The sequence below is a fragment of the Macrotis lagotis genome, chromosome X, assembly GCF_037893015.1.
Source record: "Macrotis lagotis isolate mMagLag1 chromosome X, bilby.v1.9.chrom.fasta, whole genome shotgun sequence".
NCBI lineage: Eukaryota > Metazoa > Chordata > Mammalia > Peramelemorphia > Peramelidae > Macrotis > Macrotis lagotis.
Window position 1 is genome coordinate 631,563,305 of NC_133666.1, and position 27,768 is coordinate 631,591,072.

General features: G+C 41.0%; 1 protein-coding gene across 1 annotated transcript; it reads left to right on the top strand.

The window, feature by feature from the left end:
- The first annotated feature begins 137 nt into the window (after positions 1–137).
- LONP1 (lon peptidase 1, mitochondrial) lies at positions 138–27,695 on the top strand. The gene is made up of 18 exons (XM_074203882.1): positions 138–639; positions 4,172–4,260; positions 5,046–5,165; positions 7,071–7,305; positions 9,230–9,291; positions 10,742–10,871; positions 11,438–11,521; positions 13,935–14,155; positions 17,913–18,051; positions 19,008–19,186; positions 22,521–22,608; positions 23,699–23,821; positions 23,921–24,037; positions 24,909–25,049; positions 25,411–25,576; positions 26,300–26,508; positions 26,627–26,791; positions 27,329–27,695. The coding sequence occupies exons 1-18, from the start codon at positions 169–171 to the stop codon at positions 27,497–27,499; spliced, it is 2,910 nt and encodes a 969-aa protein (XP_074059983.1). The 5' UTR covers positions 138–168; the 3' UTR covers positions 27,500–27,695.
- The last annotated feature ends 73 nt before the right edge of the window (positions 27,696–27,768 follow it).

Below are 27,768 nucleotides of genomic sequence, written 5' to 3' on the forward strand. Positions count from 1 at the left end.
TTCCGGGAGATGAGGGGCGGAGCTGGGTGGGGGTGGGGCGGACCGCCCACGAATGCGCAAACTCCTGGGCCGCCCGGACGGCGGGGGGAAGTGGGAGGGTCCCGTCACGTGCTCCGGTCCGAGGCGGAAGTGACGCGCAGTCGCGGGCATCCTCAGAATGAGTTGGGCATGGCGGCGGCCGCGGGCTACGTTCGCCTGTGGGGAGCCGCGAGGCGCCTGTTGCTGGCGTCCGGGGCGCGGTCTCCCCAGCTAGCTCACCTGGGGGGTCAGGGGCGCGGGCGGGGCCTGCGCGTGGCCCGGCCGCTGCCGCCTCTGCCCAGCAGCGCGGCGCCGGCCTGGGCTCTGTGGGAGCGGGGGCCGGGCCCCGGGCCCGCGGCGAGGGGCGCGTGGCGGGGGCCGTGGGACGAGGCCGGCGGCCGGGGAGGCAGCACCTACGGCGGCGACGACAGCGCCAAAGGCGGCGCGGAGGACGGCGGCGAGGATGGGGCCGGGGCCGGCGGAGCCCCGGGAGGCGGAGGCTCGGAGGGCCCGGTCATGACGGCGCTGACGCCCATGATGATTCCGGACGTGTTCCCGCATCTGCCGCTCATCGCCGTCACTCGCAACCCGGTGTTCCCCCGCTTCATTAAGATCATCGAGGTGAGCGCCCCGCCGGCCACCGCGCCCCCTCCCCAGCCAGGCGGCCCCTCTGATGGCGGAAGAAAAGCGCTTTCCTCGGCTTCTTTAGATAGGAGGTCTAGGGGCGGCTAGGATGGAGCACCGGCCCTGGAGTCGGGAGTCCCCGAGTTCAAATCCGGCCTCAGACACTTCCTAATGGCCTAGCTGTGCGGCCTTGGGCGAGCCACTTAGCCCCATTGCCTTGCCAAAAAAAAAAACCAACTAAAAAAACAGAAATAAGAGGTCAGGGTTTTAATTAACCCTCTACCCCACGTCCCTTTCCAAAAAGCACAGAAACTAGACTGTCAGAACTGGAAGAGGCTTTAGAGACCAATTGAGTTCAAATGCTGCCTCAGACACTTTAGTGTCTTAGACCCCGAACAAGTCATTTAACTTGCTGCCTCGGTTTACTTCTCTGTAAAACAGAGATAAAAATAGCATCTCTTCTACAATTACTGTGAGACTCAGAAATAAAAATTACAAAGCACCCCACATAATTTACAGTAAACTTTACTGTTAAATATTATTACGTAATATATATTATTATATAAAAATATTACTGTTAAATATTAGTTATTACTATTTAAGCCAATCCCTCCTTATAAAGATGGAGAGGCATACTCAGAATAGGAAAGAAAAGTCACTTGCCCAAGGGCAAGGTAGTTGCAAAATCAGGAATTCAGCCCAGAGGCTGTTCTTTCCTCTTCTCCACTGCCTTTAGTCAAACCTTACCTACTTGTGAAAAAAGGGACCCACACCAAGGGAAGGCTTGTTCAAGGTCACGTAGTTCAGCTAAACTGCAAATGAGGACAGGCTGATGCAACCGAAGTCTAACCAAACAGCCCAGGTCCTTTTCTTTCACTGCCTTCACTTTCCCCACTTGTGGAAGAAGCAAGATGATCTATGATTGCAAAACTCTGGAATGGGAAGTCAGAAAACAAGGAGTTTCATCCCAAGTCTGACACTGACTGACCCTGTTTTATCAAATGCATCAGTTCAGTCATATAATCTTTAAAGACCCTTTTAGTTTTAGCTTTCTTTGATAGTGAGAGACCATTTAATTTAGTGGGAGTTTTTCCCTTGGTCAATGCTGTATTCTTTGGATTTTAGGGCAGGTTGCATGGGTTTCTCCTTTTTTCTTCCATTCTCATCGACTCTTGATTATTATGGTTAAAATAATTATCCAGGCAGCTTTGAAGGAGAAATATCATTAAAGTTCAATAAGGGTTTAGGGGAGGAGGTTAGAAGAGACTGAGTAAAATGGAGGAAATTCTTGTCAGACAGCTAATTCTTATTCTTTCTTTCCCATTACATACTAGCTGAGTGGCCCTGGGCAAATCACTTAACTCTGATTGCTTCACATCCAGGGTCATCTCCAGTTATCCTGATTCACATCTGGCTGCAGGATCCAGATGCCTCCAGAGCAGAAAGTGAGACTGGTGACTTTGCACAGCACCCCCTCACTCAAATCCAATTCACTTGCATGTCATGGCATCACCTCTCTGATGTCATGGCCCTCTTCAAGAACAAAGGACAAACAACGACTGATTGTACAGAAATGACCTATGCCCTCCCTGTTCCAACATTCCAACAAAGTATATCCTCCCCAAAATATATGAACCCCTGTTCAACCTGTCTTGTATAGCTCTGCCCTAGGTGTTCCCATTTTGATTCACTGTTCAGTAAATTTGTTCTTTGGACTTCTCACCAAACTTTCCATTGTCACTCCAGAGCTTCATTATCCTTGATAATCCTTTTGGTTTAACCACCAGGCAACCCAGTCAGGCTTTGCTTCCTCCTCCTCTGAGTCTAGTTAAGCCATCTTGACCCAAGGAATCTCTGGAAGGTACTTGAAGTTTTGCATCCAAAGTTACAGCTCAGGAAAAGGAGCAAATAGGAGCCCTTCATAAACAGACACCCTAAATGCAAAGCTTACCTGCAGTTAAGGAGCACTGGACTTGGGAGTCAGAAGTCATGATTTCAAATACTGACTCTGTTGCTTGAGTCATATTACTTAAAGTCTAGTAACTCCTTTCTTATCTAGGAAATGGAATTAAAGGCCCTCTCTATTATGTGGCATGGGTTTGGGCTTTTTTTAGTGGGTTGGGAGCTTTTGAAAGCACAGTCAGTCTATCTGGAAAAACTTCATTTGGGGGGGCTGGTAGCAAGCATGTAGCCAGTCCACCTAAGTTCAAAGGGACTTCTCACCAATGGAATTTTTTTCTGCTATTACAACTGGAAGTGTCTACAAAATTGTAGAGGGTTGTAGTCTACATAAATGTCAAGAGTGCATTCATTCTGTTGAAATTGTAGTTTCTACCTATCTTACAAATGAAATTATATATGTAAAACTATAGAAATGAAAGCTGTTTTGTTGTATAATTATAACTAGACCTCTCCAAATAATAATTGAGAAAGCTTCTTTCTTGCAGTGTTGTGTTAGTTGGTTTTAAGAACTAGGTTTTTTTATTCCTCTTATTTTTTTATTAGGATGGCTTTCTGGGAGGGAGAAAGAAGGTTATATAAATATAGTTAATCAAACTTCCCCTAGCACTGGTTACTTGTATACCTTAGAATGTTAATGGGGAGATGAAATAAGAAACCAAGATCTTCAGTTACCAGTTAGCACAGGAGAAAAAAGCAGGGGAGGAATTAAAATAGAAAAGAAATTTCCCATTTGCTGAGAAAATTGAATTAACTGTTTATTTAAATTATTGACTGAGTTTTTAGCTTCATTTCTCTTGTGTTCATGATCCCTGATTCGAGTTAAAATTGTTTGTTTGCTGCCCTCCTTTCCAGGATATGTGTCTGCCTGATTCTTCTTCCTCTTTGATCAGATTTGTAACTAATAGCTGCAATTTGAAAGAAATTAAGGTGTACATAAACATACAACCCTTCCCTTTCATGACATTCTTTTCCTAAGAGCTACATGAAGTCATTTATAATGATTTATTAAGGTTTCAACAAGTATGAACCTTATGAACGATATGAAACTTCAGCAGTAATTTACAGTAGAGTTTTAGCAGTTCTCTGGAAAAACTGTCCCATTTGTGTTCCATATTCTGAGGGAAGAAATGAGGGTTAGGTTTGTAATCTATTAAATTTGCCCCTTTTGAACCATTTTCCATGTTCTAATAAAAAGTTATTTTCAGAATAGAAATTTTCTTTGGGGCGGCTAGGTGGCGTAGTGTATAAAGCACTGGCCCTAGAGTCAGGAGTACCTGGGTTCAAATCTGGTCTCAGGCACTTAATAATTACCTAGCTGTGTGGCCTTGGGCAAGCCACTTAACCCTGTTTGCCTTGCAAAAACCTTTAAAAAACAAAGAAAAAGAAATTTTCTTTAAAAAGGCAAGACATTTTTCTCCCTTGACACATATTTCAAGGATAGTATAAATAAACTCTTGACACCATTGTACCTCTTCCCATTGATCCTATTATAAATGCTAGGGATGCTATTAAAATGTAGCTAGAAAACCTGTCCCTGTATTTCACCTTGAGGTTATTGTCATGCTAGGTTAAAAATAAGAAGTTGGTTGAGCTGCTAAGAAGGAAAGTTCGCCTTGCCCAGCCATATGCCGGTGTCTTTCTAAAGAGAGATGACAAGTAAGTGGCATTTGATTTTAATTCCTTTAGTAATTACCCTGAAATGGAGAGTTTCTCTTACAACATTGTTATGTGGATTACTATCCCAGATATAAAAGAAATCGACCTTTAGATAGGACACAGATGATAGTAAGAGTTAAGAATATATATCATTTCTTTTTCTTCAGATTCTTGGTATTCAGTGTAACTCATGGTGATTCATTATCACCATGTGGTTGGGTGGGGAGAAGGGAACTGGGTATAAAGTTTTAAATGTTACAAATAAAATCCTTGGAGATTGGAAAAATTTGCATCTATAGGACTGCAGTAAGGTATACTAGACATAGAGTCTACATTTGAAGGAAAAATAATTTCAATTTATTAATTAGAACATCCCAATAGCATTATAAAGATGGCAAGGTCTAATGGCTTGCTCCATTGGTTTGATTGAGAGTCAGGAATCAAATTCTTGTCCCATCTTAGTCCTTCATCTTTTAGGTCCTGTAGGACTAAAAGTATTCACCATTAGCATTTTTGACACAGTAGGTGTTTGGAGGAGCCAGTACTTCACTGATAGCTTTTGTTTATATAGGATATTGGTCGTGCTCCTTTTAAGATGGGAAGTTCAGAACTAAAAAGGATTTATGAGTAAATGTAATTCTTAGTCTTGATCTTTTCTTAGTATTTTTTGGTAAGTAAACAATTATTGCTTTGGTCCTTCTGATTTGTCACCCCTCTCTCCTTGTCCAGACTGGACAAGAGTTTGAAGGGGTACCCTGAAACCATTTTTTCCCTTCCCCCCCCAGCAATGAGGCTGATGTGGTTGAGAACCTGAATGAAATTTACCAAACAGGAACTTTTGTCCAGATTCATGAAATGCAGGACCTCGGGGACAAGTTGCGTATGATAGTCATGGGACACAGAAGGTACGTGGGTTAGGCCCTGCCAGGCACTAGCAGATTCATGCTAAGGAGATTGAGTGTGATGAGGTCTTGAGAATTGGAATCATATTGCCTATAACTGAGAATTTTCTCTCTTCTGGTGTGACCAATATGTCCAAGTTTTTTTCCATACAATAACTAGAGGCAAAAGAGAAGGGAAGGAGTTACTCTTTTTGTTCTCCTCTATTTTTCTTCCTAAGTACTCGTCTAACTCGCTCTATAATACCACCATTCACCTAGATTACCTTGTTTATGATCTTGGGGTTATTTCTGACTTTTTCTTCTCTACCTAAGCAGTCAGTTAATAAAGTCCTAAGTCTCAACTCCAGGGCATTTTCTCTAGCCTGGGATGCTCTTTCTCCTCATTCCCACCAGTCATCCCTAGCTTTCTTCAAGTCCCAACTAAAATGCCACCCTCCAGAAGTCTTTCCTTCTCTTTATTATTTTTAATCCCTTCCTTCTGTTGTTTCCTATTTCTCTGATATAAGCTTTGTTTATACATATGTGTGCTTGTTGTCTTTCATTAGATTGTGAGTTTCTTGAGGATAAGAAATGTCTTTTGAATCTTGTTTCCTCAGTGCTTAGCACAGTATCTAGGACATAGGTAAGCACTTAATAAATGTTTGTGACTACTGATCCTTTCCCCTTCTCTTCTTCCACTGCCTCTGTGCTAGACCAAACTCTCAATACTCCATGTCTGAAATTTTGCCATAATTTCCATTCTCCCTTTCTACTAAACTATCCTGTGATCCAATGTAAGATTACTTTTCTTTTATGTAGACCTGGTCTTGTAATTTCTCTGCTTCAAAACCTTGAATGACTCAAGACATAAAAAGTTCACATATCTTTATCTGCCATTTAAGATACTTCACAATGGGGTCCCATTCTACCTTTCAAGATTTATCTTGTATGGTTCCTTCAAATATACTTTATGCTTTAGTCAAGTTGAATTCCTTCATGAAGTCTTCTCTGCCTCTTCCTTGCTCAACCTCAGCCTTCAGATATTATTGCAACACTGAAATGTACTTTTATAATGTTGTTTATCATAGCTGTATTTGTCAGTGGTTTATCTCCATCCTAGACTAAGAGCTACTTAAGGACAGGGACTTAACTTTGCATTTTCCACTGCTTTAAAACCTTGCTGTTGGGGCAGCTAGGTGATACAGTGGATAGAACACTGGCCCTAGAGTTAGGAACACCTGAGTTCAAATGTGACCTCAGACACTTAATAATTGCCTAATTGTGTGACCTTGGGCAAGTCACTCAAACCCCATTCCTTAAATAAATTTAAAAAAATTTGCTGTGTAAAGTAATTCTTAATAAATGATCATTTTATTGTCACCTGTTGATAAGTGCTCACAAGTCAATGATTCAGTATGCATTTATTAGGGCCTTCTATATGTAGGGCACTCTACTCGTTAGTATGAAAATAAAGATGATTGAAAAACAATTCTTGTCCTCCTGAGCCTCAGTTGAACAACTTACTTGATATGGCTGATGAAGAAATTTTGGAATAACCTCATTCCTCACATATCTCAAATGAGTGTTAGTTTCTATGGACTAGATGACCCTAAACAATCAAAAAAAGGTTTAGGAGTGAATGGGTTTGCCTTGTCTCCATACCTCTCTATAGATTCTGTTTCCTGTAATGATGTTTACATTTTTTGTATTTATATTTTTGAAATTTCTCATCCTAGTGTGGGTACTGTAACCATAATTTAGTTTAACGTAGCTTCTACACAAGTAGGATTCAGGAAGTTTAGAATTCAGAATCTTTGACTGTTTTAATTTCCAAAGAAGAGAAATAGAAAACTATTCTGGGATGTATGTGATTGGATTGGCTTAGTCATTGAATTTGACTCTTTATCTCTGTGGTATACATCTCTACAGGATTCGTATAAACAAACAATTAGATGTTGAACCTGCAGAACTGGAGCCAGAAAACAAACAAAAAACAAAGAGAAAACCCAAGAGAGCCAAGAAAGAGGCTGAGGAGGAGCAAGGTGCCAAGGACCAAGTGGTAGAGTTGGTGATAGAAGCTTCTACTGGTTCTCCAGATGAAGTACTCATGGTAGAAGTGGAAAATGTAGTCCATGAGGACTTCCAGGTCACTGAAGAAGTGAAAGTAAGTCCAGAACCCAGGTGAATCTCACATGGTGGCAAAGTAGCCTGGGTTTGATGCTACAAATATGTAAGTCCTGCTGTAATGCCTAGAACTATTTCATTAAATCTTGTGACCTTTTTTTCAGTGTTGGAATGAAAGAATACATATGTCTACCATACTCTTAGAATGGAGTAAATAACATTTCAGCTTGTTCCCAGGTCACTATCTCTAGCCCAGGCCTTTTTAGTTTCCTTTTTTTTTTTTTTTTTTTTTTTTTTTTTTTTTTTTTTTGTGATTAAAACCAGCTTCTTTTATGAAAAGATTGGTGGCAGCAAAGGAGTGCTGGGTCAGATTTGAGGGACTTGAATGCTATTCCTTCTCCAGGGAAGAAGCATAAGTAACAATAATTGCTCACCCAAGTATATAGGCAGAACTTTTTCCATCTGGAAGAGCAATTTCTTTCTATTATGCAAGCACTTTTTAAGCTTCTGTGTACAAATGCTGTTCTAGGCTCTGGAGTACACAGAGGTAAGACCAAAGTCTTTACCCCTTGTGGAGCTAACAGTCTAGTAGGGGTGTTTTATACACAGCTAGATGGCGCAGTGGATAGAGCACTGGCCTGGAAATCAGGAGGATGGGAGTTTAAATCTGTCCTCAGACACTTGATTCTTAACTAGCTGTGTGACCTTGGGCAAGTTATTTAACCCTGCTTGCCTTGCATTCAGGGTCATCTCCAGTCATCACGATTCATATCTGGCCACTGCATTCACGTGACTCTGGAGGAGAAAGTGAGACTTGTGCTTGATTTGGCATCACCTCCCTGATGTTATGGTCTTTGAAAATGAAGGACAGGGGCGGCTAGGTGGTACAGTGGATAGAGCACTGGCCTTGGAGTCAGGAGTACCTGAGTTCAAATCCGGCCTCAAACACTTAATAATTCCCTAGCCATGTGGCCTTGTGCAAGCCACTTAACCCCACTGCCTTGAAAAATCTTAAAAAAAAAAAATGAAGGACAAAGATGATGATGATGACTAAACATTATTATTATACACAGACACTCAAATAAAATTAAGTGTGAAAAAATAATCTTCACGTGTTACATGAGGATTGAGGCTAGCTAATAATCTGATGGGAGGGATAGGAACGTTGTGAGGGCAGATTGGGTATATCCGATCCATGTTGTCAACCTCCACTTGCCTTGATTTCTGAAGAGAGAGAACAATACTGAGAACTGACCCAGGCTCCCACATCTCCATGTTGTGGTTCTTTAGAATTTTTTTTAGAATTTTCTGTGATGATCTAGAGGGGGTGGGGGAAATGATCATTAAGTAGAAGTAGATGGAAGAAAGAGTACTAGATTTACTTATCTGTAACTTACTAAGTAACATGAGGCAAGTTCCTTCCTCTCTTTAGGCCTAAATTAATGTAATAAAATCAAGAGAGTAAGAGGAGTTTCATTCAGTGTATTAAATTAATTAATACTATGATTAAAGGTGGTGATTTAAAAAAAAACCTGAAATATAGGGTGGTGCAGTGGATAGAGCACTGGCCCTGGAGTCAGGAGGATCTGAGTTCAAATGTGGCCTCAGACTAAAAAATTACCCAGCTGTGTGGCCTTGGGCAAGTCACTTAACCCCATTGCCTCAAACCCCCCTCCCCCCAAATCCTGAAATATAGTTTAGCCACATATGAAGTTTCTCTAGCCAAGCCGAATTTTGATTTTGCATTTTAATGTATCATATCCCTTTACTAACAGCATACAGGAAATCTGCCTTTTCTTCTCATCAGATGGTATGCTTTTAGGCCTAACCACTGTGGCACTGAGGCATAGTGTGAAACTGAACATTTGGAAATAGAACACTACTTCCAGAGTTGGAAACAATTATCTCCACTGGGAGAATAAGAGAACTTCAAAACACTGATCCATAAATGTTTTCTTTGACAGGCTCTTACTGCAGAAATTGTGAAGACAATTCGGGATATCATTGCCTTGAATCCCCTCTATAGGTATGTTACCTAGACCCTGTCTCTGTTACATTTTTAACTGTTCCTTCTCACTGTTGTGAATCCTCCTTACTACCTTTAAACTGTACTAGAGGCCTGCATAAGTTGGATTGTTTGGGTTGGGATTTCATTTCTGGTACTTTGTTGACATGATTTTCAGAGTTCTTTCCTGGTGAAAAACTTAATTATATGAGAGGCCAAAGTGCAGAGAAGTGGTCCTGTCTGAAGGGATGGACCTAGGATGGCTGAGTCTTGTCCTTATTTCTCTTGTATGGCAGTCATTATCAGTGAAGATTCCTCTACTGATGTCTTCTTCCTCTTGGTGAAAAAGGAATTGCCTTAGTTTCTCAAAATCTATGCTAATAAAGTGCTGCAGATCCTATCTTGAACGTCTGAGCTGACCAGGTTCAGTGATGAACTGTGACAGGCTTTTGAGGACTAGAAATGAAAGGTTTACTGATGGGTTATCAGGTGCTGGTGGTTTCTATTTGACCATAGCAGTTAAGTGAAGATCATTTACTAAGAACAGCAGAAGATGTGGTCTGAATGGAAGCAGTTGCCATATTGTAATTAAAACCTTTGAAATATATTAATGTATGAAATGGAGGATTAATAGTTTTTGTCTTTTCTAAAGCAGACCCAGTATTAAGTATGTCATCAGCATGTTACTTTTACAGTGCTTTCCTGTTATTTCATCATCATCATATTCAGCCTAACCAGAAACCCAAGAGGCCAGTCCCTTTAATAGATTAGACAGTGTTAGACGGCCATTGACACTGGCAACTGACTCATCCCCAACATTTTTATACACATGAAATTGGACTAAAATGAAGATAAAACCAAGCTTGAATGAGAAAGAAAGGTGCCACATTGGAGAAGGCAGAAGGGACCTTATAGACCAACTGTGTATTTGAGCTTCTGAGGCAGGTGTATCCTGTCTGTGGGCTGTGTGCTATGGGCCCTGTGCAATCCTCAAAGTAATTTCTGTGGCATTATCACATTTTCATAAATAAATTTTAAATTCAGGGCAGCTAGGTGGCATAGTGGATAGAGCACCAGCCCTGGAGTCCGGAGGACCTGAGTTCAAATTCGGCCTCAGTCGCTTAATAATTACCTAGTTGTGTGTGACCTTGGGCGAGTCACTTAAATGAATGAATAAATGAATAAATTTTAAATTCTCTATATATATCCCTTGACAAGTTTTTGTTGGGTGATATGGTTTGGAAGAGCTAAAAGGTTAGATACCCCTATCTAAGATTACCTTTCATCACTCTGCATTTATCTTCTATATTCTGTCAGGATGTAAGCTCCATGAGGACAGGGGCAACTTTTTCTTTGTCTTCTCACTTCCTAGCACATAGTTGGCACTTAAATGTTTTTACTTGATTGTTCTTGGAATATTATTTGCTGCTGGTATGGGCATTTGGATCTAAATTTTCTTTATTCCTTTCAGAGAGTCTGTGCTTCAGATGATGCAGGCTGGGCAGAGGGTTGTAGACAATCCCATCTATCTAAGTGACATGGGGGCAGCACTGACAGGAGCTGAATCTCATGAGCTGCAGGATGTTCTGGAAGAAACAAATGTGAGTTTGGTTTCTGAAAAAGCTCAATGTTTGTACCTGTTTGTATACCTGTTATAGGGTGTATCTGCCTCCTGAAGCAAGTAAGATGGATTTCCTTATTCTTTATGAACCCTGTTGAGTTTATCTAGTGTGGCTTTATACATGTGATATTTGTGGTTCAGTTCAATATAAAGAATAGTTTAAAAAGATTAATTACTGAGAGTTCCTACTATGTGCCAAACTTTGGGGTGGGGTAGGATGGGGGTAGGGGGTGAATACAAAGGAATCTGAGACTCAGACATTGCCCTCCAGATGTTCATGTTCTTTTGGGGAACAGAAAACCCACATGTAAAGCAATAGGAGAATCAGATAGGCAGCTTACTGGGACACATTTTAGAATCTGAATTGTACCAAACCTCAGGTTATCTGGATCCAAGTCTTATAGTAGGGAACTAACATACCTGGAAATGATGTGACAGTTTTAGTTTTCCCATCCAGGAATAGGGAAAGTTTAGTCATCATCCTCTGCTAATACTTACTATACTTGAGATTTTGAAAATTGGTTTGATTTTTTTTTTCTTTGACAGATTCCAAAACGACTCTACAAGGCCCTTTCTCTCCTCAAGAAAGAATTTGAGCTGAGCAAATTGCAGCAGCGTCTGGGCCGGGAGGTAAGGTCTTTTTCTGGAACCTGTCCTTGGGATGTAATTTTGGAGGGAGCCAGAGGGACTACTGCAAATAAGACCCAACTTCTCTCCATGGCCCTTTTTGAAATAGATTAAGATGAAAATATTTTTTAAATTATATTTTTGAAATGCTGTAAAATAGCTCATATTTCTATAGCACTTTAAATTGTACTACATATTTTCTTCATAACATGCCCAAACATATATACATATGTATATTCTTATTTTATAGATGAGAAAATAGAGGCTCAAGATTTGCCCTCTGCTTAATATCTATAAATAGAGTAACTGAGAGACAGTGAACTGTCTGAATTAATTGTTAAAATCACCTGAACAGAGGTATAGTGAGGGCACGCTTTGTACAAGCATTGTGTGAAGTGCTGGTGGGGATTCAGAGATTAAATGAGCCAGTCTCTGTTCTCCTGGAGTTCACATTCAAGTAAGACCACAAGAAGAACTGTTCAGGGGGAGGAAGAGGATCCAGAAAAATCAAGAATAAGTGTTTTTTTAAGCATTTACCAAATGGACCAGGTGCTAGGTGCTGGGCAGGCAAAAACAAAAAAGGCTGTGCCCTCCAGGAACTTATATTCTATACAGTAAATTGTACATATTATCTATAAAGTAAATGCTAGATCAGGAAAGGCCTCATGTAGAAGAAAGTGGTGCTTGAACTGAGTTTTGAAAGAAGCTCTGGATTCTGAGGCAGAAGTATGAATGCATTTCAGGCATGGGGCATTACCTCTGCAAAGGCTTGGTGATGATAAATGTAATATGGAGGATTGCAAAACACCTAGTTAGCTTGGTTGAAAGCAGGAATAAGAAGCTCAGTAAGAGGTTGGAGCCATATAGGAAAGTATTTTAAAAGCCTAACAGAAGCATTTAAATTTGGTTCTAGAAGCAGGAGAGTGCCCTGAAGTGTTTTTTTAACCAGGGGTGTGACATATAAAGACCTGTGACTCATGAATATCCTTGGGGCAGCTTTGGAAGATGAACTGGAGAGAGGGAAGTCTCACTTCTAAACATGGCATCCAAGCAAATGAGTATGTGAGGGGAGAGAGCAGGACTCACTTACAATCTGTGAAATACCTTCGTGGTAAGGAGCTTGTGGTGCCAGTCTCTGAATGGGAATTTTTTACATAAATTCTCAGCAAAAAAGTCCAATATCTGCCTGACTTCCTGAAGGCCACTCAACCAGGCAACAAAGTCTGTAGGGACTCTCAAGGGAAGAATGGTATTTGAAAAACTTAATTTTCTGGAGAAAGGTCCCATAAATCAAAATGACTGTCCATGTGACAGCAACCCATGCTCTTCTTCCTCAAAGTTTCCAAGGTCCAGAGAGCAAGCAAGAAGAGTAGTTCAGTTTTTTCTGGGTTCTGTCTGATCTCTTAAACACATATCTCTCCCTCCAACCCACATATTTCTATTAGTCATTTGTATTCCTCTTCTCCTGGCTTAGCCAACTCTTCCCCAAACTTAGATACCAGAACTGGGAATACAAAGGTGAAGAAGGGTGCTTTTCAAATTGCTGACTCGTATGCTTTTCCTTAGTCACTTCCAAGGAGTCATGGCTTTATCCTGGTGGTCATTTCTGTCCCTATCAGAGTAAATTAGAGTTGAGCTGTTTGTGGCCAAATTTCTGGTGATGAATTCTTTAGTCCAAGCTAGACTGGTCTTTGTATAATGAAAGCCACACTATCCTTTGTCAGGCTGGCAATTTATAACCTGCTTGGATTTGCCACGTGGTCTTCAAGAGTCCTGGGTCACTCTGACACCAGGATGAGCTATCAGAGGAAGACATATCAGAGACAGTAGTTAAAAGGAATAAGAAAAAAAATGTTTAAGGGATTATTTTTAACATTATATTAGCAACATTTGATGTTGAAAGCTATTGGAGCTATGTTAGTGTTTTAGCCTTGTGCCAAATTCTGTTTCATATCTGTTTCAGGTAGCTGTAGGAAAAGCCATGATGGGGATAATGGCTTAAGAAAGTACTAGCCAGTGATCTCTTTTCTGACGGTAGAATAAGGGGGGAAAAAAATGGAAGAGTTAGAATCTGAGGAGCATTCTTTAAATAAGGAAGCACTGACTTGGTTTCCCTAAAGAGATATTAAGAACTAGATGAGCCCAACACTGTTCTCTCAGATTTCTCTAGTAGATAGAACTGAGCTGGGTGTGATGAGCTATCATTGAATACTTCTTAGTCTATGCTGTGTTGGCAGCCTTTCAAAGGGATACAACTGAAAGTTGACTTTGAGCCAATTTTTGGTGCACGTTTGTGTGTGTGTGTTGATAATTCTAAAAGGAAGAGTTCATGATGGCTGCATGTGACCTGCATGTTCCATATGAATTTCATGCCTATCTGCCATGTTACATAGTGGTCAGCTATTGCTTGTTCTAGGTAGAAGAGAAGATCAAACAAACTCACCGCAAGTACCTTCTGCAAGAGCAGCTAAAGATTATCAAGAAAGAGCTGGGCCTGGAGAAAGAGGACAAAGATGCCATTGAGGAGAAATTCCGAGAACGTTTAAAGGAACTCACTGTTCCCAAGCATGTCATGGATGTGATTGATGAAGAGCTGAGCAAATTGGGCTTGTTGGACAATCATTCCTCAGAGTTCAAGTTAGTAGCTAACAACTAAGGGTCTTATAATTTTAGGAGGGTGGAGAAATAGTTCAGTCTCTGGAGCCCAGAAATTTAGCAGAGGGCAGATGATCTTGCCATATGGATAATATTCTGGTTGAAGTGAAGGAAATAATATGGGTGGGGGTGCGGCTAGGTGGTGCAGTGGATAGAGCACTGGCCCTGGAGTCAGGAGGACCTGAGTTCAAATCTGGCCTCAGACACTTAATAATTACCTAGCCGTGTGGCCTTGGGCAAGCCACTTAACCCCATTGCCTTGCAAAAACTAAAAAAATAAATATAGGGGAAAGGCACCTGATGGTTACATCAGCTTATACATGTGGGCAGCAGCTATTGCTAGTCTGTCCAGACAGCAGGGTCTAGTGAATTTCTCCTACCTTTGGGAACCATTTTGGCAATACATTTGGTAGTCACAGCCTCTCCCAGTCTTGTTCTAAACTTGGAAAGGCCAAATTGCTAATAGTTCAGTCTAGGACATGGTCCTCAAAATTCCAAGAGGTTGAGGGAATTGGCATCCCAAGGCAAAAGCCTTAATGTCCATAGAATCTTCCTCGTGGCCAGAGGTGCCAATCCCTGGTTAATAGGTCAGTAATTCTGAACCTCAGATCCGGGTTGCTGGGAGTTGAATTTGTATGTCTTTTGTCCATTGCCCTTGAGAGACGACAGAGAAGTCAGTTATCTCATGTGAAATTTCAAGGCCTTCTTACAGCACAATGCGTCATGCCTCTATCATATTGACTCTACCTTGTCAGAGGAGAAATCTGACTGTGGTGAGCAAAACATCTAACAAATCAAAGCTCTAGGGTATTTGCTAACCTATCAGGAATTTTGTGGGAATTCTCTGGCAGTGTCCAAGGCCACAGGAACAGAATTGTAACTAGTGAAACCTTGTCCTTTCCTGGAAAGAATTTTAACTTTCAGAAACTGCAGGATAGATGGTAATTATTTTCATAAATTTGTTGAGTGAAGGGAGAGGTGCCCTCAAGAATCTTATTCATAACTAGGTGACATTGTGATGTACTTCTCTTTGTTCAGGGACTAGATCTCTAGAGAGGCTCCATAATCATAAAAACAAATCACGTAGCTCATCCAAGAATGAATTAATTTCTGCCCACCCAAACACAAACGTGCCCCACTATTAAACAGTTGAGCTTACTCACCTCAAGCCTTGATTGAGGCAACAAAAAGATGGTGAATTTTAGTAGCATGTAGGATTTGGGCAGCTTCTGTAGTAGTGAATCCTATATCACCAGAGATGGTCAGGGAGAGGACATTATAGTTGTGATTTATACATACTTGAAATAGGTTCCCACTAAGGCAGGGGTTCTTAACTTTTTTGTGCAATCTTGTTAAACCAGACCCCTTCTCAGAATAGTTTTAAAATTCATGGGCTTAAAAAAGAAATGAATATATCAAAATACAGTTATCAGAATAATTTTAAAAAATAACTTCATGGGGGCAGCTAGGTGGCGCAGTGGATAGATCACTGGCTCTGGAGTCAGGAGTACCCGAGTTCAAATTTGAACTCAGACACTTAATAATTGTCTAGCTGTGTGACTTTGGGCAAGTCACTTTAACCCTATTGTCACTTAAATAAAATTTAAAAAATATGTTTATGGACCCTAGATTAAGAACCTCTGCTCTAATAAAGATACTTGAATGACTTGGGCTTTGCCTGTATCTCTCTTGAAATTTCCTGTTCCCTTCTCCTGTCTTATACTCCTTGACCTCCTTTAAAAAATTTCATGTTATAGAATGTGAGGATCGAAAATGCCCTTAAGAGATGATCATTTAATCTAGCAGAAGGAGAGAACCTAATGAATGAGTCAATGTGGTTTTGAGGAGGGTGATCTAAAATTGATATAGCTATTAGTGTCTTGGAGAAGAATGTATCCTGCTGACAACCTTGAGGTCCTTGAAGAAGTTGAGCATGAGTGACCTGCTCTTGGCTCTGAGAGAAGTCGAGAAGCTTGGGCTGGTGTATTTCAGGACTTGATGCCCACCCTGGGGAAGTTGCCAGTCGCATTTCTGCTCCAATTGTCTTCAGCTTTCTTGATTGTTTGTTCCTCTCTCTCTCTCCCTCTCCCCCCCCCCCCCTTCTCTCTCTCTGGCTTTTCTGATAGTAAGCAGTATGAAGGCTAAATTGCAGTGAGGTGGGAAAACCTGTTAAAGAACTGTTGTTTTGTCCCCTGCCCCTTGTAATACCAGAAGGACTTAAAGGGAGAGATTTATGAGATGTTGCAGGTAGATTTGAAAGGATTTGATAACTAGTTTTGTATGAGACCTTATTCCTAAGGAAACTGAGACTCAAAATCATATCTTTCCTCAAGAAGATTGTTCATATTTTACTCTGGGGAAACAAACAAAGAGTCATTTCTGGGATCCATAAGATCAAGAAAGGTTTTATGTGGGAGGTGCTCTTTAAACTCAACTCCTGAAAAGAGGTGGAGGTGTGAGAATCTGAGGTATTTCAGGCACAGGAGATGGCAAGAAATTATGAGATGTGAATTAGACTCATGTGTCTCAAACATAAAGACTATGAGAGAGAGGAGACTGCAAAATCAGTTTTAGAACCAAATTAAAACCAGACTGTAAAGGTATTTAAAATGCCAGGCACAATGGTATATAGTTATCCCTTCCAAATCATGATGTTCCCTGTTGAGGTTTGGTTTGCATCATGGGTCAGCATAAGAAATTAATGGAGCTCTTTGGAGAATTTTGCAGAAGTCACAAGACAGTATGTGACGGCCAGCAGATCTATAGAACGTGTTTTGTAATTCAGAAATGTACAAATTACATGTAAAGTAGTATATAATATCAACCCAGATTTTACAATAAGGTACTATAGACACCCCATAAAAGAAAGAGAAAAAATTCAGACTTCTAGTACGAAGGGGGGGGCCATAAATTGTATGTGGATTTTCCACGTTGTGGGAGTCCTGCACCCCTAAACCCAGGATGTAGAAGGGATAACTATATTTTCATCCAATTGTTAGAAAGTTTTTCCATATATCAATCTCAAATGTACCTTGACCTACAAACAGAATGCCCCAGACCCTTGGCCCATATGAAATCATAGCCCAGCAACAATCCATACCCTGACCTAAAGACATTCCTATTCAATGAGGAAGAGTCACTGACAACTAGTCTCTTCAATTCCTCTCTTAAAAAATCAACAAGCCTTTGTAACATAGCTGCCACATGCCACATGCTGTGCTGGAGATACAGAAACAGTATCTTTCCTCCAAGGGGGGTTACATGTTTTCAAGAGAAACAATAGGTATGCATATAAGAAGACAAAAAGTGAATAAAAGATAATTTTTCTGCTTGGGGGAGTGGGGGTATGAATGGATTGGGATAGACCTCTTAGTAGGAGGTAGCTTTAAGTGGAGCTTTGAAGGAAATCCAGGGATTGTGAGGTAAGGAGAAAGAACATTCTAGTCCATTGGGATGGCCTGCCCAAAGGCAAGGAGACACCAAAAAACATCAAGAAGATCAGATCGGTTGGACAATATTGTATGGTTTAGACCAGTTGTATCAAACCCAAATTGAAAACATCTATAGGCTGTATACCAATTTAGAATATCACATTAACATTGTGGTTCTATTTCATTTGCTAAATATTTCTCAATTTCATTTTCATCTGGTTAGAGCTGCACTTGAGAATTGTTGACATCTCTGGTTTAGACTCTTCTGTTAAGTTAAAGTTACTTCTTTGACTTTGTGTATTATTCAGTGTCACCCGAAATTATTTGGACTGGTTGACTTCCATACCCTGGGGGAAACAAAGCAATGAGAATCTGGATCTGACACGAGCCAAGGAAGTCCTGGAGGAAGATCATTATGGCATGGAGGATGTCAAGAAACGCATCTTGGTAGGGCCCCTGTTTTCTGTACTCTGAAGCCTCCTACTGTAACTCGGACCCAGACTCCAGTTTTAGAGCCTTGATTTCCTTCTCTTTTTTTTAACAGGGTTACTAAACTCAGGAGAGGGACATAGACTTAGTATACCTGGATTTCAGCAAAACATTTAACATAGTCTCTCATGCCCATCCTTGAGGACAAGGTGATAGTACAGTTAAGTAGATAAGTAACTGATTGAGTAATTAGACCCAAATAGCTATATTGTCATCAGTGGGTTGGAGGGAGGCCACCAGCAGAGTGTCTGAGATGTTGTATTCAGGGTCTTGGATGACAGGATAGTTGACTAACTTAATATATTTGACAGGAATCCAGGTGTTGGGTGGAATCTCACAGTATTGAAATTAATAAATAACCCTGAGGGTAAATAAGATCCTCTTCACAGGTACAGGATTGGGGAGGGGAGGTGACAAAAGTTCCCTTACCAGACCTCTGGAGGTTCTAGCAGAATGCAGCCTCATTTCAAGTCATCAGCCCTTCCTGCTTTAATACCAGAGTGGCAAGAGACCTACTGAGCTCTCCTGTGGTCAGACCAATACAGTCCAGCAACTTATGAGGGGAAGGAAAGAGAATAAACATTTCTATGTGGCTCTTGGTCTGTGCTAGGCACTTTGTACAAATAGCTCAATTGATAATGTTCAATCTGATTTGATTAATAAGCATTTATGAAGCACCCACCATATATCATTGTGCTAGATCCTAAGAATAGAAAGTAGAATGCAAGGTTGTAGAAGATAACATTTAATAGTAGATTGTACGCTATTGGTATTCAGGTATCAGGGAGTGAGGAGTCAAGCAGTCAGGATTCATACATTCTCTACTGCAATTCAGTCTGGGGAGATGGGGTGCTAGCTGTTGTGTGGACAAGTCTGAGTGTTCCTGACCCATAATACTTCCTTCCTGTGGTCAGGAATTCATTGCTGTGAGCCAACTCCGAGGATCAACACAAGGGAAGATCCTTTGTTTCTATGGTCCTCCAGGAGTGGGCAAGACAAGCATTGCTCGCTCCATTGCGAGAGCTTTGAATAGAGAATATTTCCGATTCAGTGTTGGAGGCATGACTGACGTGGCAGAAATCAAGGGGCACAGGTAAGTCCCTCAGATCTGAGGCCAGTAAGGCCACTGAGAAGACTCCACTTTTTTGACCTCTTACATCTTTTCAAGACTCAGCTCATGTTCCATTTTAAGCTTCATTGTTCTTTTCAACTTCTAACCTTTATGGCATTTCTAGTCTGCCACACTGTTAAGATAGAGTTGGACACAGTGGTGTCTTAATCCACTGAGGCTTTCAGAACATTTAGACCTCAGGGTGTCAGCTTTCTGATTTGACTTTGATTTTGCTGATGAGGAAACTGAGGCTCAGAAAGGAAAGATTATTTGTCCAAGGTTTGTCTTGTCTCCTCCCATGTCCCCCAAGACACCTGCCACTGAACTGGGGAACTGGAAGCTCAGTGAAGAGTTGGTCTTCCTTGCCTCGATAGCCTTCATGCAGATGGCATTGGTACTGCCATGCAGCCTACTTCTACTCAACTCCAGTTATTGCTAATGTTGAGAGTCCTCCTTTGTGCCAAGACATGGGTTGTGGACACAAATTATGACAGAAGATAGTGTGTTACAATTGGAAGCACTGGGTTTGGAGTCAGAATAGGAGTTCAGATTCCCAGTAAGCTGTATCTTAGAGAAGATTTGAAGAGAATGTTTAAAGTCCTGTTTGTTTCTAAACCTGTGATCCTCCTTTAAGTCTTCCCTTAAGTCTTGTTGAGGGAGAGAATATTCATTGGAATCTGGGTTTGCTGAGCTTTGACTGGTGAGAACTTTCCTGGTATTCTTGAACAGAAGATCAGTCTGCTTCATTTAGGGATTCACATCAGTAAAATAACAGGCATGAATTATATCATGAGTTCTTAATCTGCAATCTATGAGCTTTTTAAAAAATTATGAGGACTTGAATAAGGCACTGGCCCTGGAGTCAGGAGAACCTGAGTTCAAATGTGGCCTCAGACACTTAGTAATTATCTAGCTGTGTGGCCTTGGGCAAGTCACTTAACCCCATTGCCTTGCCCCCCCCAAAAAAATTATGAGGACATTTTTTAATGTAATTTTTTCCTTTATAAGTCTCCATATTTTAATTTATGCATTTAAAAATTTCTCAGTCCTCTGAGAATCCATAGACTTCAGATTGCCAGAAGAGGATTGGGGAAACAACACAAAGAAAACTAAGTACCTCTGAACTAAATGGACTCTTTTTTCCTTTTTTAAAAAACTTAATTTCTTTTCCAATTACATGTAAAGATAGTTTTCATCATTCATTTTTGTAAGATTTTGAGTTCCAAATTTTTCTCCCTTCCTGATAATGGTTATACATTTTAAATATATTTCCACATTAGTCATATTATGAGAGAAGAATCAGAACAAAAGGAGAAAATTACAAGAGAGAAAAAAACCAAAAAAATAGTGAAAGTCTGCATTCAGACTCCATAGTTCTTTCTCTGGATGTGGACAGCATACATTTTCCATTACAAATCTTTTAGAATTGTTGTGGATCACTATATTGCTGAGAAGGGCTAAGTCTGTCATAGTTGATCATCAGGCAACATTGCTGTTAAAATGTACAGTATCAGTTTCAGATCATGTCAGTCTTTCTAGATTTTTCTGAAATCTTACTGATCATCATTTTTAAAAAGCAATAATACTCCATTACATTGCCATACCACAATTTGTTCAGTCATTTCTCAATTTCCAATTCTTTGCCATCACAAAGAGTTGTTACAGATATTCACATATGTGTGGTTTCTTTTCCTCTTTTTATGATCTCTTTGAGATAGAGACCTGAACTAGATGAACTTTTAAAGTTTCTTCTACCTCTGACATTCTTTGCTCCCAAAAAAGAAGGGAAGTTGAGAATAGAGGAAAAGGAAACATTGTGGAGGTCAGGCTTGTCCTGACTTGTCTTATTTATAATAAAATAAACCCAAAACCTCTAGTTTGATAAAATGACCTTTTGAGAGGATGTGGGAAAATAACCCTTTGAGGAAATTACCCCACTGCTTTGACAAAATAACTGAGGCAAAGTCCTTGAAAAAATTCAACATTGAGAACTACTTTACCCTATTCCTAAATGAGATAAGTCCCATTTTGTAACTGTTTCCTGTTAATTTTGTACAGCTATTGCCCATCTGGATTAGGGGTGGATTCAGTTTTGAATTGGCAGGGATTAAAGACTTGTTAAGTAGTGGGGGGATCCTGGTTTTAGAGTCTGAATCTCTTCCCTGTTGCTCACAAGACCTTGAACAGGTTGCTTCCCTTTTTTTGCCCAATTGTTTTATTTTATTTTTCCAATTACATGTTATGAAAGATTTTCAACATTCATCCATATGCATGCATATATATATATGTATATACATATATGTATGTTATATATATATATATTGCATAATTTCCTTCCCATCTCTTCCCACCTCCCTTCCCTCAGCAGTGAATAGTCTGATGATATTGTACCATATCCATTATGTTTAACATGTTTAGAGATTAGTCATTTTCTGTATGAGGAATTAGGTCTAAGAGAAAAGAAAGAAAACCATGAGAGAGGAAAGAAGAATTAAGAGAAATTTTTTTTTAAACTGAATATAGTGTTCATTTAGACTCTGTAGGGTTTTTGTTTTGTTTTGTTTTTCTTTCTTTGTATATGTATAGCATTGTTCATAACAGGGCTCCCAGGGTTGTCCTAACTCAGAACTGCAGAGAGGAGTTGCACCCATCAAGGTTGATCAACTCACAATGCTGTTAATTTGTAGTGTTCTCTTGGTTCTGTTCCCTTTGCTAAGATTGGTTCCTTTTGAAACCTCAATCTTCTCTATAAGATAACTCTGATCTTGCAGAGTTCTTTGGAGAGAAATAAGACATTTTATATTAAAGATTAAATGTTGTAAGTGATAATTGGTTTTAGGTCTTGTACTTTTGGGTGTGAATTAATTAAATCTATGAATTACCATCCAAAAGTCTCAAGCTGATAAATTAGGAAATGCAAACAATTAAAAGATTTGCAAAAGAAAAGAAACTTAGGTACAGGAATGCTAAAGGAGTTGCCTAAGTACACCAATTTGAGAGACAGGGTTTAATTTAGGGCTTCTTGACATCATTATTCTTACTGCTATCCTGAGGCTGACTTTGGAAAGTCTTGGAGACAATCGCAAAGAACCACAGACTAACCTTATCTTCAGGCAATATGAAGATCTGTAACATCTAAGAAATTAACTGGGTAATATTGGAAACATTTGTCTTGAGCCTACTTTGTATATTTAACAGTCCTTTTGAATGTTTTTGGCTCCTCTTTACCCTTTTCCCCTGTTATTCCCCAGAAATTCAGTTCAGTTCAACAAACCTTTGTTTAAATTGTAACTCTGCTGTGACTTTTCTTCTCTAGGAGGACATACGTTGGGGCCATGCCAGGGAAGATCATCCAGTGTTTGAAGAAAACTAAGACGGAAAACCCCCTGATTCTAATAGATGAGGTCGTGTGTCTGCCCCCCTTGGAAGGCATTTGTTCTGTCCCATCTGGGGAGCCTGCTCAGAAACTTGTGTTGAGCCTGTGAAAATAGCCAGGTGCCCAGGGGTGTATTTTTCACCAGGTTCAATTTAGTAACTATATATAGCAAAGACTATGAAAATTGGAGTAGTGATCTTACCACCAGTACTTTTGATCGGATTCTGAGTCCCTGTTGTTCCTCATTAGTAGACAACCATGACACTTTGTATGGGCCATCATTTCCTAAGAGCTCATCTCTGTATGTTGGGCAGCCTCTTCAAATACTTCTTTTAACAGAAACCTCAGTATCCGGTTAGCCCTTGGGGTGGAGTTATAAATAAGGGTTATAACTTAGATCCAGAAGTCTGCCTCAGAACCTTGGTTGGGTGGCTAGAGCACTTCCCCTGGAGTCTAGAGGACTTGAGTTTAAATCCAGCCTCAGACACTTGGTATTTACTAGCTATGTGACCTTAGGGAAGTCACTTAACCCTGATTGACTTGTTAAAAAAAGAAATCTTTGTCTTAAAATGAGCCCAATGACTAACTCACAAGCCAGACTGGCCCACTTATAGACAAGATTCCCCCCTCCCCATCCCTATTCTTGTAACACAAAGAAATAGGGATCAGAGAGGAGCATTCCTCAATGAAAGGGTAGTCTGGATGCCACCCTAGGCTACGAGGCTTCATGTGCCTAAATATCCCTATTTTAGAGTAGAAATAGCATCATCGACCCTGGAATCTCTGATCTAGTTGAACTGCTCTCCTGCCCTATTAGGTTAGAGTAAAGGCTGGTGGTTTAAGCCCTAGTGCATAATTATCAGGGAAAATAGAGGGATGGCAGAGAAAGTGGGGTACGGCTAGCAAGCAGTAGGAAAATGGATTGGGTGGAGTGGAGTTACCAGCACTTCTCTTGGTTACCTTGGGCAAGTTCTATAAGCTGTCTGAGCTTCAGGATTCTCCATCTCTACTGAGGAGTTTGGACTAGATACTCTGTATTCTTTTCAGTTCTAAATCTTAGGATCTGCTTCTCAGATGTGGAGAAAGGTACCAATTAGATCTTCTGCAATGTGCTTCAGGTGGATAAGATCGGGCGGGGCTACCAAGGAGACCCTTCTTCTGCATTGCTTGAGCTTCTAGATCCCGAGCAAAACTCCAACTTTCTGGACCATTATCTAGATGTCCCAGTGGATCTGTCCAAGGTATTTATATTTCTACTGTGGGTCACAGGCCACTGAGACCTAATGGGCCTATGAGCACAGTTTACTATCTATCTACCTCATTGGTCTGGTTTTCTCCAGGTTCTGTTCATCTGCACAGCCAATGTTATAGAAACCATCCCTGAGCCTCTGAGAGACAGGATGGAAATGATCAACGTCTCTGGCTATGTGGCTGAGGAGAAACTCGCCATTGCAGAGGTGAGAAAAGTTCTGAGCCTTTGCTTTTATTTCCTGCCCAGCTCCCAGGGCTACCATCTCTTAACTGACAGCTACCCAGTTTCACTTTTTATCCTGTTCCACATCTATGTATCTTGATGGGTATTACAGTATTTATGCACAGATATTTGTTTTCAAACTACCAAGAAGTGGGACAAACTATCACATAAGGATATGAATTCACTCTTAATTGAAGATCTTCCAGCCAGCTACTTATCAGAGATGTTGTACAAGAGATTCATGCACTTGAATATGAATTAGATTTGATAGCTTTTGAGTTTCTAGTCTGGTACCCAAGATTTTGTATAATCAGTGAAATGAGAGAATCATTCCATGAATATTAATAATTGACTGTTTGGTCATTTTGGGCATTGTGCTGAAGAGTGCACTGTGACTTTCCACATGTTCCCATCCAGCTGTTGGCCTGGGCAGGTCTCCCCACTTGTGACCTCTTTTCTGTCAGATGTAAAATGAAAATACTTGTACTGTCTTAGAAGTTTGTTGTGCATAAAGTAAAACTGCAGTGTGAGCCACTGAGTTTGAAGCACCATAGAAATATAAAAATTTCATTCCTGTGAGACAGTAAGCTTTTTCCTCAGGCCCAGCCTGCTCCCTCTGACACCAGTTGTGATACTGTCTTCAGATACCTGAAGGAGGTGGGCTTAGGGCTGTGAACTAAAAACAGCACTGGCCACTTGTAAGGAAGAGCAGTGCACTAGGCAGAAAGGGATAATAAATTTGCAACTCTTAATGAAATGTGAAATGGGGGGGAAAGTATAAAAGAAAGAAGGATTCTTTCCTTTGTTGTTTCCCTAACACAGCTGTTGAATTTATGACTTGGTTTTCCTTTCAGCGCTACTTGGTTCCTCAGGCTCGAATCCTGTGTGGTCTAGATGAAAGCAAGACCAAAGTCTCATCAGATGTGTTGACTCTTCTTATCAAGCAGTATTGCCGAGAAAGTGGTGTCCGAAACCTCCAGAAGCAGGTGGAGAAGGTAAGCTGTGAGGTCATTCAGTTCTGCCAGAATTGATCAAGGTTTTACTTGTGTGGGAAGAAATAGAACAACTCCTGCTGATCTTGTATGGTGGGGTAACATCTGAGGGATCATGGAAGATCCTTGGAACTGACCCCGACCAGATTTGGCCAAAGGAGAGATAATCAGAACTTGGAGGAATTACCCACATGAGGGCACAGCAAGGGGTGGGGGGAGTTGAGTTTTGTTTTGTTTTCTCTGTCAGGGGCAGTAGACACAACAATTTATTGAGCAGTGGACTAACCTGATCAGATCTCCCCAAATCCAACAACATACGTGTATCAGACTAACTGCTGAAATTCTTTCTTCTTCCTTTCTCCAGATGTTAAGAAAATCTGCCTACAAGCTAGTCAGTGGGGAGATGGAGTCTGTGGAAATAACACCTGAAAACCTACAGGATTTTGTAGGAAAGCCCCTCTTCACTGTGGAGCGCATGTATGATGTGACACCACCAGGCGTGGTCATGGGTCTGGCATGGACAGCCATGGGTAAGACAGGGAAAGAGGTCCTCTGTGACATGCCTGGCATTTGTCATGTACCGTCCAGGCATTAGGGAAGTGGAGTGGAACCCTTTGAGTAGAAGGGAATACACACAAATGATTATAATGTATATCATGGCCATTAGAGGTGGAAAGAGCTGATGTGAAGTCTGAAGTAAGAGGTGTAAATTAAGGCTTGGAAGATAAGGTATGAGCTGGGCTTTAAAAGGTGAGTAGGAATTGAAGTATGGAGGTGAGGATTAAGAGCAGTCTGTTAATGAAGCACTTGGAGCAGGTTGACTGGTATTTGGGGAGGGGGAAGGCTTTGAAATGAGGAGGAACTTTGCATACTCAAAAGGTAAGGAGAGTGAACCCAGAGTAGTGGGCAGTATTGGTTGCAGTGTGGTCAGTCCTGCTCCAGAGTTAAAAGTTGGTCTGCACTCCTGAGGGAAGCTAATTTGAAGGGAGTTTTCCCCGTACTGTGTTAACACAGGTCAAGTTCAAAAAGCAAATTGCAAGGGCAGCTAGGTGGCCCAGTGGATAGAGCACTAGCCCTGGAGTCAGGAGGACTTGAGTTCAGATGTAGCCTCAGCCACTTAAGTGTGACTTTGGGCCTTACAAAAACCAAAAACCAAAGAAAAAAGCAAACTGCAGGAAGAAGCCATTGAAGGTCCCCCAGTGCCGCAGAAGTGACCTGTCTGCCTGGTCAAATGATCTTTATCTCTGCCTCAGGAGGCTCTACCTTATTCATTGAGACCTCACCACGGCGCCCCAAGGAAAAAGACAGCAAAGATGGGAGCATTGAAGTGACAGGTCAGCTAGGGGAAGTTATGAAAGAAAGTGCCAAGATTGCATACACGTTTGCCCGGGCATTCTTGATGCATAAGGACCCATCCAATGATTTCCTGCTGGCCTCACACATCCACCTACATGTACCTGAGGTAAGCATACAGCCTGCTCTGCTTCCCCCCCCCCCCCCATCTCTTGTCCTCAAACCCCCAAACTTGCCTTTATCCCAACTTTGGGCCAGCTTGAAAGCCTCCATCCTTTTCTTTGCAGGGTGCAACCCCCAAGGATGGCCCCAGTGCAGGGTGCACCATTGTCACTGCACTGCTCTCCTTGGCCTTGAACCAGCCTATTCGGCAGAATGTGGCCATGACTGGGGAGGTGTCCCTCACTGGCAAGATCCTTCCTGTGGGAGGCATTAAGGAGAAAACCATTGCAGTAAGTGCTTTAGAGACAGAGACTGCTGAACTCAAAAGCCATGAATTCAGGTTTTGGTTCCAACTCCCATTCCATTACCTCTTCTCTGCAAAAATTACTTGTACTTGAGTGGTTTTGGATCAAGGGTTTTGAAAGCCCCATTGAAATGGGAACATTATTTCTCTTAAGCCATTTAGCAGTCTTCTGCCTTTAGCAGGTAGAAACATTTAATAAATTAGGCAGGGCCTCATGGATTAGAACAAGAAATCAATCATGGTCCTAAAGCTTACAAAATCTTGTGGTAGTTTTTTTTAACCGATATTATTTATATGCTTATCTGAGTCTTGCAACTATTCACTTTTTTCACCTTAGAAACATTCACAGTTCCCCACAAAAGAAATGTGTCTAGATTTGGGGCTGTGCATCTGACTTTATCTTGTTTGGTGCCTCTTATTCTCGGGGTCTGGGGCATCAGAGACCCAAGTGTCAGCCTGAAGTGGCCAGGGTTCTGCCAGCTACCATCAGTCTTATTCTTGATTTTGTTCCTTACTCTTGTAGGCTAAAAGAGCAGGGGTCACCTGTGTCATCCTCCCTGCAGAGAACAAGAAGGATTATTATGACCTTGCAAGCTTCATCACCGAAGGACTGGAAACCCACTTTGTGGAGCACTACAATGAAATCTTTGACATTGTCTTTTCCCAGGAAACTGTGGAACGATTGGAACGATGAATGTTCAGACTGTAAGGGTAGCAAATTCCAAAGGTTGACAACATGGACATGGATCTGTAATGCTGCTAGGTAGCCCATTTGTGTTGTATTGGTTTCATACATATAAATATATACTTAACAATTTAGACAAAGCCTGTTATGCTTGAAAATGTATTTATGATAAAAATAATTTCCACTACTACTGTCTTTTTTCTTGAATACAGTAAAATCAGACTAAAGGTGCTAAGGACCCACACTCAAAAATCCATTATTTCCAGGGTTTAACAGTC